The sequence below is a fragment of the Schistocerca americana genome, chromosome 1 (genome assembly GCF_021461395.2).
Source record: "Schistocerca americana isolate TAMUIC-IGC-003095 chromosome 1, iqSchAmer2.1, whole genome shotgun sequence".
Lineage (NCBI taxonomy): Eukaryota > Metazoa > Arthropoda > Insecta > Orthoptera > Acrididae > Schistocerca > Schistocerca americana.
In genome coordinates this window covers 144,653,465-144,666,386 of record NC_060119.1, presented here as the reverse complement: position 1 = coordinate 144,666,386, position 12,922 = coordinate 144,653,465, and the positions used below count along the sequence as shown (strand labels likewise).

Here is a 12,922-nt window from a genome sequence, read left to right as displayed (position 1 = left end):
CCTTTCCAAATTTCTTCTTGCTTTCCGTCACACACCATTCAATGCACAGATGGAATAACATTGGGATAGGCCACAACTCTGTCTTCTTTGCATGCCCAACTGTAAAACAATAACTGCAGTCCAGCTTCTGTACAAGTCGCAATAACCTCTTACACTCTGAATTTTTCCTTTCTTTCTTCAGAAGTCCTAGTCAACATTTTCAAAAGCATTCTCTAAAACCTAAGTCTACATATACTAAAATGTAGGTATGTTTTTACACCATTATGTCTTCTAAGATAAGTGGGACCAGCACTGCCTTGTAAATTTGTACATTTCTTTAGGTCCCAGAATGGTCTTCTTTAAAGTCAGCCTCTACCGGTCTTTCTGTTCCTCTCTAAATAATTTGTGTTAGTATTTTGCAGCCAAACTCTGCTATTTATTGAACTAAAGGTTGTGTAATATTCACATCTGCCTTCTTTAGAATGGCAATTATTACATTCATCTTTAAGTCTTATGGTACTTCACTAGTATCACATCATGCAGACTAGGTGGAATACTTCTGCAATTGTTGGATCTCCCAAAGATCTCAATAAGTCTGAGGGATTTCAACTACTCAATGTGCCTTGTTTGAGTTAAGTCTATCAGGGCTCCTTCCAAATTCTTCTCGCAGTGTTGTATCTCCCACCTCTGCTTCCTCTTCCCATTCTATTTGATTGACTTAAAGTTCGTTTCCCTTGTATAGCACTTCTGTGTATTCATTTCACCTTTCAGCCTTCCCTTCTCTGCTTATGCCTATATTATACTAAAAGAATGTTGTCATATATTTTATTAAAAGAAATTTTATAAAATCTTGGATAGTGTACTAGAGTACTTTTAACAGATTTTTTGTGAAAGTTTAGAGTGGTGTCGTAGCTTTTATAAAAGACTTTTCAAAAATGTTTGATAGTGCAATATGGCCCTTATTACAGACTTCTCATCTGAGCTCATGATGTGTACACCTGCTGCTGTTTTCTCCATTTGTTTATTTATTTTTCTGATTTTGCTACAGGCAGCATCTACCATTCCTACAGTCATACATGCGTCTACAGCTTTGTATTTCTCCTCTAGCAATTCTTGATTTGCCAGTTTGTATTTCCTGTCAGTTTCATTTTCAGATGTATGTATTCCATTTTTCCCGATTTATTTGTTGCATTTTTGTATGTAGTCTTTCATCGGTTAAATTCTGTATCTAGCAGAATTATGAAACAAATTGCTGGCCAGTACCAGTCTTCAGGAGAAATTTTGGTACTTCCAATAGACATCCATTAAAGTATGTGCACTAGCCTAGCTTTAGGAACTAATAGTTCCTTAATCTAGGAGGAGAGATGGAAGGAACTATTAATTCAGAAAGTTAAGTTAGTGTATGTACTTTAATGGGTGTCCATCGACAGTACTAGCATTTATGCTGAAGATAGGTATTGATCAGCAATTCAGCCTCATAATTTTATCATTTTTTTTAGGAAAACTTTCCCTCTGATACAAACTGTACATCTTGGGTAGATAAAAAAATCTAATCACCAAACGGCGTCAGGAGAACACAAATATAAAAAAGGTTTGTTATGCAAGCTTTAGGAGTCAGTGACTCCTCCTACCGGCAGGAGGGTTGAAGGGGAACGAAGAAGGGTGAAGGGAAAGGAACTGGAGAGCTTTAGGAAAAGGGGTGGAGTTTGGAAAAGTCACCCAAAACCCTGGGTCTGGAGACTTACTGGATAGGATGAAAAGGAAAGACTGACTGATTGGGGACTGCACCAGACGAGATTTGAAAACCTGAGAGCTTATAGTTCGAAGACTGGATAATATGCAGGACAGAGAGTACTGCTAAAACATTGTGTACAACTTACTAAGAGTAAACAAAAAAGTACATATGTAATAGAGGTGGGAGGGGGTGGCGAAAAATACATAGGTCAGAAAGTGATAGATGTAGAAAACTAAAATGGAGAAAGGAATAGTTACTGTGAAGAAGTGCTGAGACAGGAGGAGGCCAGGTGGGTGGCAATAACCGAGGGCGTGTTGTAGTGCTAGTTCCCACCTGCAGAGTTCTGGGAAAGTGGTATCTGGGGGAAGAATTTAAATGGTGCCTGTGGTGAAACAGGTACCAGGGTCACGACTGCTCTGCAGCAGGATGTTGTGTGTTGCCAGTGTATGCCCTCTGCCTATGCCCATTCATCCTAACTTATAACTTGGTGGTATTCATGTAAAAGGCTGAACAATGTTTACATAATAGCTGGTGTATGACGTGTCGATTCGCAGGTGGCTCTCCCTTTGATAGTTACATAGCTGGTATAGGTCGCAGTAGGAGGGTGTATAGGGCAAGTCATGCAGTGGGTGGTCACGAGGGTGGAATCCATAGGGTAGGGAGATGGGTGCAGAAGGAGCATAGGGAGCATAGGGTCTGACACAGATATTGTGGGGAATGGAATGGTGACGAAATGCTATTCTATGCATGGTGGGCAAAAACTCAAGCAGAATGGATGTCATTTCAGGGCATGATTTTAGGAAGTCATAACATTGTCAAAGTAGCTGGTTAATACCAGGCTTACCGTATTGAAATGAGCATTTTTTTGTGAAAATGAAACACTAATTTTGAATTGAAAAGTAAAAACATTTTATTCAAAGTACTGACCATTGTTTTCTATACATTTTGACCACCTTTCTGGCAATTTGTGGACACCACGCCAATAGAAATGTTCATCTTTTGAAGCAAACCAGACAGACACCCAATTTTCGACTTCTTCGTAGGAATCAAAGTGTTCCTCAGCCAATGCGTGTCCCATTGATGAAAACAAATGGAAGTCGAAGGGGCCAAGTCTGGTGAATACGGCGGGTGGTGTAGCAGTTCCCAGCCAAGTGTTTTGATTGTATCCTGATCCAGTTTTGCTTTGTGTGCAGGTGCATTGTCGTGTAAAAAAATTACTTTGCCATGTCTTCTGGCCCATTCTGGTCTCTCTCTCTCTCTCTCTCTCTCTCTCTCTCTCTCTCTCTCTCTCTCTCCTTTTTTTTTAATAAAACAATCAATGCATAGTTCAAATTGATCATTTGTTGTCTGTAGTGATTAGTATTCACAGTTTCATCGGGTTTTAGAAGCTCATGATACACCACACCTTTCTGATCCCACCAAACGCAGAGCATTGTCTTCTTGCTGAATCGATGTGGTTTTGCAGTCGATGTTGATGTTGTCCCGGATTAACCCATGATTTTTCCTGTTTAGGATTCTTAAAATAAATTCATTTTTCATCGCCAGTAACAATTCGATACAAAATTGATTTTCTTTCATGTCTTTGAAGCAAAATTTGACAAATGGTTCTTCGGTTTTCCATCTGTCTTTCATTCAGTTCATGTAGCACCCATCTTCCCCACATTTGGATCTTTCCTATAGCTTTCAAATGGTCAGAAATTGTTTGTTGTGCAGCATTTAGCATTGCTGCGATTTGCTTCTGACTAAAGTATCATCTTCATCCAATATTACTTGCAATTCAGCGTCTTGGAACTTTTTGTGGTCTTCCACGTCCTTCATTTCTTACATCCAAATCATTATTTCTGAACCATTGAAGCCATCTTTTGCATGTTGCTTCTGATAGAGCATGATCACCATATGCCTCGACAAGTATTTGATGCGACTCTGCAGCATTTTTTTTTTTTTCAAATGAAAACAAAAAATTAATGCTTTCCGCAAATCATCACTTTCTGGTACAAAATTCGACATTGTTAACACGATGAAAACATATGATGTTGTTTGTTCTATGACTTGGTGTATACTAAATATCTTTGACAGACGTCATACCAAACAAAACAAACAAACAAACAAAAAAGGCCCGCTCACAACAAATGTTCGCTATTGACACATTTGTATCTTTACGCTCATTTCATGCCGGTACACCTGGTACATTCAAGACCAGGATAATACTGAGTGACAGGTGATGGGCTCCGAAGTCGTTTTTTGGAGGGATCAGCAGTACCAGGATTGGATGTGATGGCCTGGGAAATCTGCTTTGGATCTAGGCTGGTGGGGTAATTACATCCAGTGAATTCTGAGGTGAGAATGGTAGTGTATTGCTGTAAAGAGTCTGCATCCAAACAATTATGTTGTAGTGTACGTTTTCTGGTACGACTTTCTTTTTCTCTTTGGCCAGTCTTTAAAATTTTCTCTCTCTTCATGACTTTCCCTATAAATTTTTGTCTCTTCCAATCATTTTTTATATCAAATGGACTACTTTTCTTGTGAAAAATTCTCATCCACCCAATACCTCTCGTGAACCATTGTCTGTTCTCACAATTTTTGTACAAAGTTTTCTTAGTTTTCAGAATTTTTTTCCTTGTTTTTCTTCCATTTTTCTATCTTTTTCCACCGTCTGCTTCTCTTTTTTGCCACTTCTACCATTTCTAACACTGTAAACTGTCCTGTCACATATTATATTCATTCTTTTTGGAAATATGCATTTGCACTATCAGAAGTATGGTCCCATATGCTGTTTCTTGAAAACTGCTTCATCCTTGAGCTACTCCCAAAGGCCTAACATTGAAAGTCCTACTCCACCATGGTCTTTTACAGTTTTAATTACAGAAACCTCTTGCACTTACTCTGCTTACCTGTGACCTATATGCCTCATCTGCCAGTTTCCACTCGACCAGATGTCTCTCCTCTTACAAAATCCTGCAGTTATCTGCCTCTCATGTTTCCTTGGAAGTATTATCCACCAAGCCAATTTCAGACACAACAGCATGCCAGACTGCACCTCTGAAAGCTATCTTGCCTTCTCCTAAACTACCTCAACAGTGGTGTTTCCTGTAGTGTCCCTCTTCAGCTCCCTAAACAGCCACTCCATCAACCACCATTCCTTTCCTATGAACTGAGCTTGCCCAACCTCCTTAACATCCCACCGCCTTTACCACTGCCTCCCAGACCGATAACAACTCATAATCACGAGAACCAGTCACAACAATACAGTCTTCTCAACCTCTTGTGTGAAGCACTCTCCCCTCCTTAATTAACTGTATTATCCAAGGGTCTGTCTATCAGCCGTAAACCTGCCTTTAATCATGTTGCTTGTGTGAAGGACCTACTTTCTTTCACCCATAATGTCAGCTGGAAATACCACTTTCAAACCTGCCATTCAACCCTGCTTTAAGCAGTTTTGACCACAATCCCAACTTCATCCACAACCACTACCTCAAAATCATCCCTTACAATCCCTTCAAGAGCTCCTCACATACAGTGTTGCTTCACAACCTTTCCTTAGGTCCCTACAATGTGACCCTAACCTGTCCCCTGCAGAACTCCAGGCCTTTGGTCCCAAAAAGCTGATGACTTCACATTATCCTCCCAGGAGACAGAGGATTAAGACTGTGGTACTTGACTGACAGGAGTATGTTAGTGGAGGTCTAAACCAGTTGTCTGACACCTCTACATGCAGCATATGCCATCAAGACCCCATCTCTGTGATTAAAACTGACCCACAGTCCCTCCTTAAAACCTCAGGCCCCTTACAAGAACTAACACTCCAATCCATAGAACTTCTTACACCACCCAAACCAAGCACCCTCATCTTTTACCTTCTTCCTAAGATCCACAAACTCAATAATCCTGGCTGTCCAATAGTTTTGGGCTTCAAAGAACCCATCAAACTCGTATCTGCCTTAGTCAGCATCTGCATCCCATAATACGAAGACTTCCCTCCTATATTAAAGACACCAACCATTTCCTAGATTGTCTGAAATCCTTGCTCATCCCACTTCCACCACAAATCTTGCTTGCCGTAATTGATGCCACCTCCATCTATTCCAATATCTTCAAAGTACATGGGCTGTCCGCTGCTGAACATTTCCTCAGTCAGCATCCATCTGATTCCAAACCTATGACATCTCCCTGCTCATCTTAATCAACTTCATACTTACCAACTACGACTGTACTTCTCCTTTGAGGGACAGACAGACAGATCAGGGGTATGGCCATTGGAACCAGGATGACTCCTTCCTGATGTGTTGTTGTGCTCTTCAGTCCAGAGACTGGTTTGACTGTGCAAGCTTCTTCATCTCCCAGTACCTACTGCAACCTACATCCTTATGAATCTGCTTAGTGTATTCATCTCTTGGTCTCCCTCTATGATTTTTACCCTCGACACTTCACTCTAATACGAAATTGGTGATACCTTGATGCCTTAGAACGTGTCCTATCAACCGATCTCTTCATCTAGTCAAGTTGTGCCATAAATTCCTCTTCTCCCCAATTCTGTTCATTACCTCCTCATTAGTTACGTGATATACCCATCTAATCTTCAGCACTCTTCTGTAACACCACATTTCAAAAGCTTCTATTCTCTTCTTGTCTAAACTATTTATTGTCCATGTTTCACTTCCCTACATGGCTGCACTCCATACAAATACTTTCAGAAAAGACTTTCTCACACTTAAATCCATACTTGATGTTAACAAATTTCTTCAGAAATGCTTTCCTTGCCATTGCCAGTCTACATTTTATATCCTCTGTACTTTGACCCTTCTGTACTTTGACCATCATCAGTTATTTTGCTCCCCAAATAGCAAAAATACTCGTACTACTTTAAGTGTCTCATTTCTTAATCTAATTCCCTCAGCACCACCTGATTTAATTTGACAACATTCCATGATCCTTGTTTTGCTTTCAAGACACTGTCCATTGTGTTCCACTGCTCCTTCACAGGCCAACATTTTCATGGGTTGCTTGGAGGGGGCTTTCCTGGGATCCATAAGCCTTCAGCCCTTGGTTTGGGTTGACACATTGATGACATCTTTGCCATATGGATTCGTGGTGAGGCTGACCTGTTAAAATTCATTGAATCTCTAAATACCTTCTTCCATTTAAATTTCACGTGGTCCTATTTTGAATCCCATGCCACTTTCCTTGATGTTGATCTCATCTTCATCAAAGGCCAGCTACACACTTCTTTCCGTGTTACGCCTACTAACAAACAACAGTACATTTTGGCTGTTGCCACCCTTTCCAAGTTAAATGTTCCCTCCCATAGAGCCTTTGGATTTTAGGCAAATGTATTTGTTTGGATGCAGACTCTTTACAGCAATAAACTACCATTCTTGCCTCAGCCTTCTCTGGATCTAATCGCCACCAGCCTAGTTCAAAAACAGATTTCTCAAACCATCACATCCAATCCTGGTATTGCTGATCCCTCCAAAAACAACTTCGGAGCACACCACTTGTCACACAGTATTATCCTGGTCTTGAATGTATTAACCGGCTACTTCGACAAGGCCACGACTTCCTAAAATCATGCCCTGAAATGAGATCCATTCTGCCTGAGTTTTTGCCCACCACATGTAGAACAGCTTTTCGTTGCCCTCTCAATCTCCGCAATATCCTTATCAGACCCTGTGCTCTTTCTGCACCCATCTCCCTACCCTATGGCTCCCACCTCTGTGACCACCCACTGCGTGACTTGCCCTATACACCCTCCTACTGCCGCCTATACCAGCTCTGTAACTGTCAAAACATACTATCAAAGGGAGAGCCATCTGTGAATTGACACATCATATACCAGCTGTTACATAAACACTGTTTGACATTTTACTCGGCATGACTACCACTAAGCTGTCAGTTAGGATGAATGGGCATAGCCAGAGGGTGTATACAGGCAACACACAATATCCTGTGCTCTAAAACTTGAGAGTTGTGACCTCGATGCCTGTTTCACAACATGCGCCATCTGAATTCTTCCCCCAGACACCACTTTCTCAGAACTCCGCAGTTGGGAACTAGTGCTATAACATATCCTTGGTTCTAGCCGCCTGCCTGGCCTTACTTTAATTTCTTCTGTCTCAGCATTTCTTCCCAGTAACTGCTCCTTTCTTCACTCCATTTAAATTTTCTACATCTTTGATTTTCTGACCTGTCTATTTTTCGCCACCTCCTTCCCACCTCTCTTACATACAGTGCTTTTTCACTCTTATTAACTTGTTCACACTGTTTCAGCAATACTCTCTGTCTTACATATCACCCTGTCTTCCACGTTTAAGCCACCAGGTTTTCAAATCTCTTCCAGCGCAGTCCCCAACAATAAGTCTTTCCTTCTCATCCTGTCTGGCAAGTCTCCCCTGACCCAGAGTTCTGGGTGACATTTTACAAACTCTACCCCTATTCCTACACCTGTCCAGTTCTCTTCCCTTCCCCTGCAACCCTTTTGCTGGGAGAAGGAGCCACTGGCTCCGAAAGCTTGCATACGTAAAATCTTTTTTTAAAATATATATGTGTGTTCTCCTGCTGCTGCTTGGTGAGTAGATTTTTTTATCTATCCACTTACATTATGTTGTCAAAAATTCTATATCTTGTGAATTTTGCAGAGACTTGTCTTTATGCCTCTATTGTTTCTTTGCAGCCTTCACTCTTTCATCTCTCAAAGGCATCCATTTGCCATCTATTGTATTCCTATCCCCTCTTTATCAGTTGTTGCGCAATGCTCCCTCTGCAACTCTCAACAATATTTATTTCTTTCAATTTATCCTAGTCCTATCTCGTCAATTTCCTATCTTTCTGAAATTCCTCAGGCTTTTCATAAACAACAAATAATGGTCAGTCCATATCTGCCCTTGGAAATGCTATGCTGTATAAATGCTATGCTGGTTTCAGCCTCTGGTACCATTATATAACCTATCTGAAACCTTGCATTTTGTCCATATTTCTTCCACATATACGGCCTTCTTTCATGATTTTAAATAAACTGTTGGAAAAGTACTACCAGGTGCCTTCTCCTTTCATTCTTATTTCCCAGTCAGTTCTCTTGCTATTTTCCATTTTCTTACTTTTCCTACTATTGGTACCAGTTCCCTGTCAGTTAAATTTTCACCTAAGTTAACTATGTGAATAATTTATTTCATCTCATCATAATTTCTTTTACATTGTCACACTTTTGTAAAACTGTGGTGTTGAACTCTCTCATTATCACATAGTTTGTTTAATTTTCATTGTGTTATGAATAACTGAGGAAGACAGACATTAGAAATTTTAATTAATTGCAGTGTGGCTCAATCAGCTGGTTAACATCTGCTTAGATAAATTTTGGTATATTTAATTATTGCTCATGTTAACTGTAACCAGTGCAGTTATTTGCTTTTATACTGACCGTGTTGATGTGACCACCTCTCTGATGATGTGAGTAATTTCAGTGTGCAAGCAACTACATGTACAGCTGTTAACTGTAAACCAGATAATGTTACCAGATGATGCATATTCGACTCTAATAACAAGATGATTAATGATAGAGCATCTGGAGCTCAGTTGTTTCACCATCATGTAAATCACTGAGTAGTTCTTTAGTAGAGACTCCCAGAATTTGTGTTCCTTTGAAGTACTGCAGATGGAAAAAAGGAAACTAATTATTATTCAGCATTTAATTAATCATACAATGACTAATACAATAAGGCTGGTGTGTACACTGATAACTTAAATCCTTCACCTATGAGTTCAAGGAGAAGACAGAGCAAAATCGGTGGTTTATTATATATGTAATAATCTAATTACAGAGATGATTGCAATAAGGCTACATAGACACTATTGTTATGTTCAGAGTCTCTGGAACTGCTGTATAGATTTACAAATCAGTAATTTTTTTTAATGTATGTGTGTGCGTGCACGCATGTGCATGGTCCCCGCCCCCTCGCCCCCAACTTCTGAAGAAGCACTCTGTCTGAAAGCTGAAATATCTCCAGGTTCTTTTTCATTGTGCCTGTCTGCAACTCGGTGCCTCCTCTATGTGGTGACTAGCAATCTATCCTTCTCATATTGTTGTTATCCCATCCTGGAATTTCCATTGTATGTTTTTAACCTCGACCTGCTCATTTCCCTTCTTAATTTCTCTAACCTTGCTACCTGATTAGGGTCTTACATCCACACACCAACCTAAGGCACATCAAACTTCATTGTTTCTTTATTTTTTTTATGACAGCATCCTCCTGAGTGGTCTCCACCTAGATGTATAAAAAAAGCCTATTTTACCTACAAAATATTTTACCCAAGAGGATGCCATCGTCCTCAAACCATACAGTTGAGTCCTGTGTCCTCAGGAATATGTCTGTAGCTTCCTCTTGCTTTCAGCCATTCACAGTACCATGTCACTTAATATCCCAGTTTGTTGTCTCTGCAACTATCGAAAAGGCTGCTGCCCCGTTTTGGGAATTATTTCTTAGTTTGGCCTCTTCCCTGGTACACCTCTGCTGGGGTTGTACCTGGTGTATGACTGTATTGTTATGGCACGCAAGCCACCCTACTGCAGCAATGGTTTTAGTATGTTTCGTAAAAACTAATGGTAAACTGTTTCCAGACTGGGTTAATGTAAGCCAGTTCAGTTGGAGGCTGCTGTGAGTGTCTTTACTGTGCAAACAACACTTCATAGCTGTCTTATTGGACAGGTAGAAAATTTACCCAAGAGTGTTATTTCCATAAGTAACATCGTAATTTCACAACTGGCATCCACAGTTAACAGCCAGCATTTTGCAATATTTTTGGCAGAATGGTTCTTCTGTTATGGAACTGATTGTTCACTTTGACAAATTTGTTTAGGAGACTGTTCCTTAAGGAAAGTTTCCACTCGAGGGGTATTTTAAGATGAGGAATCTCGAAGCTCTAAAGTCTCCAAATGCCTCAATGATAAGATGTGGGACATGCAAACCCTGCATGTCACCGATAAATAAAAATTTCTCCCATCCAGATTATAGTTTTGTGTACAGATAAGAGAATTCCTACCCCCCCCCCCCCCCCCTTTCCTTCCCCATCTTTCTTTTTAGTCAAAAGGTAGCCACTCATTGTGTGATGATTCCTATTAAAACAAAAAATGTGATTGACACCAATGTAGACTGCAAATAAATATTGCACTGCCTCTTGATTGCATCAGTATTACAGTTTTGGCACATGAATGGGTGTGTGCTCTGATAAGACTGTCTGTTCTTTCTATTGCAAAGGAAAATATCTTAGATTTGTTTCTGACCACAGATGAAATTGTCAGACTGTCAGATTAACGTGATATCTTTCACATTCAACAACAACATTAAAATCTGCGCATATCTTGTTTTACACAAAATATTAAAGCTTTCAGACAAAATCCTTCTGCAGTAGAAATCACACACGAAATGGGCACTGTCTCAGGGCTTTATGCCTGACTGCGACACACACACACACACACACACACACACACACACACACACACACACACACACACAGCCTCTGTCTCAGGGCACTTTGTCTAACTGTGACTGTCTATCTGAGCAGAAGTTTGCTAAGATGAGTGGTGGGATAGGAGGCAGCAAGAGGCATGCACTATACATGTCTTCTATCACACCAATCCTCCTTCCCACTTCTCCCTTCCCCCAGCACAGGCTCTAGACACTGGACCTAGCAGATCTGTCCCCACAAATTCCCTGCATGCTTTGCAGGCAGCACTCCCCCTCCCCCCCTCGCCAGATCATGCTGCCTCCTTATACCCACTACCCATCCCACCAGGTTGCAGTTGCAAGTCAGGCTTTGTAGACAGTGGCTTCGCAAAAATATTGGAAGCTTTCAGACAGTCTTTGTCATTGTGCCTGTCTGTGACTCGGCACTACCTGTGTATGTCATTTAGCAATCTATCCTATTAATATTGTAGTTATTTCATCCTGGACTTTCCTTGTTTGATACATGAAATGGTCCAAAAGAAACATGAGTCTCTAGAATAATCATGTTGTCTTAACGTATCATAAATGCATTGATTTTGTTTCAGATGCCCAATGATATGTCTGCTCAAAATGAAAAACTGCATAATAAAGTGAATGCTGTGATAGAAGAGACAATGGCTACAGGAGCACAAAAATCAGTTAAATCAGATGATACCAAAAAGGATGAATGATTAAACTTTGTAAATTTAGGTCAGTGTGTTAGTTGTCAGCCTATTTGTGGACCTGGGGATATGTTGTATTACTCTCTGTGGCTCTGCTGGATACATGACGATTGTATAGAAATGTTGTTGATTTAAGAGTCTATGTATGAAATTGATTGTTAAATTTGTAAAAGATGCAGTCCGTAGATGTGTGGTAACATTTTACCTTCACAATAATTCTGTAAAAATGCATGTTAGTGAACAAGCATGTGTAAGAGTTAATCATGAAGTACAATGTACTGGTTATTCGTGGTGTGCATATATCACTGAGATTTGAGTTGTAAAATGTACTGTGAATAGGTACAAAAGAACTCGCAAAGTGTTAATAAATATTATTGTTTTCAATTTGTAGATTTATTATTTTAGTGTCAATGCCAACACTTGGTGCTGAACATTTTTGTCTTCTTGTTTACTGTTGACAGTAACGCTCACTCCATATTAAGTTTGTATTATTCATGTACCTTTTTTTAACTAGAAGCTGGATTCTTTAACCATGTACAGGACTAAATTTTGTAAAGAAAAATTTTAAGATTAGTGTGAATAGGCATCTTAATTTATGCTGCTATTGAGTAAACAGGCAGTTGCAGTTACAATGTAAACAGTGTATTGTTAAGGGCCTGTGTCCTGAGAATGCTGACAGTAATTGCAGCACATAATCAATTTCATTACTAGTCATTGTCATTTCTTTTCTGGAGTCTCGCTTACAAATTTTTTAAATTATTATTTTGAGCTTTTCCTCATTACAGAGGCTTATCTCCAACATAATAATTTACTTGAAAATTACAATACAAACAATAAACATTCTTAAACTATAATCTCAAAATATTTCTCCAGGTGTTTCGATCTTGTGTGTCTTCTTCCTCTGCGCCCATTCTCCTGATTATGTGCTGTACATTTTGGAGCCAGGTGGTTATAGGTTGTCCTCTTCTTCTGCTCCCCTCCGGTTCCCACTCCAGTATCAATTTTGGTATTCTGGTTTTCTCCATTTGTCATACATGCCCGTACCACTGTAA

The 12,922-nt window shown here is 39.9% G+C and overlaps 1 protein-coding gene across 2 annotated transcripts in view; it reads left to right on the top strand.

The window, feature by feature from the left end:
* LOC124551193 (transmembrane protein 120 homolog) overlaps positions 1 to 12,254 on the top strand; it is a 61,920-nt gene extending 49,666 nt beyond the window's left edge. For both annotated transcript variants that reach the window (XM_047126186.1, XM_047126194.1), the window contains one exon: positions 11,754 to 12,254. In XM_047126186.1, the coding sequence (XP_046982142.1) occupies positions 11,754 to 11,879 (126 nt within the window). In that variant the 3' untranslated portion in view covers positions 11,880 to 12,254. The remainder of the gene's footprint in view (positions 1 to 11,753) is intronic.
* The last annotated feature ends 668 nt before the right edge of the window (positions 12,255 to 12,922 follow it).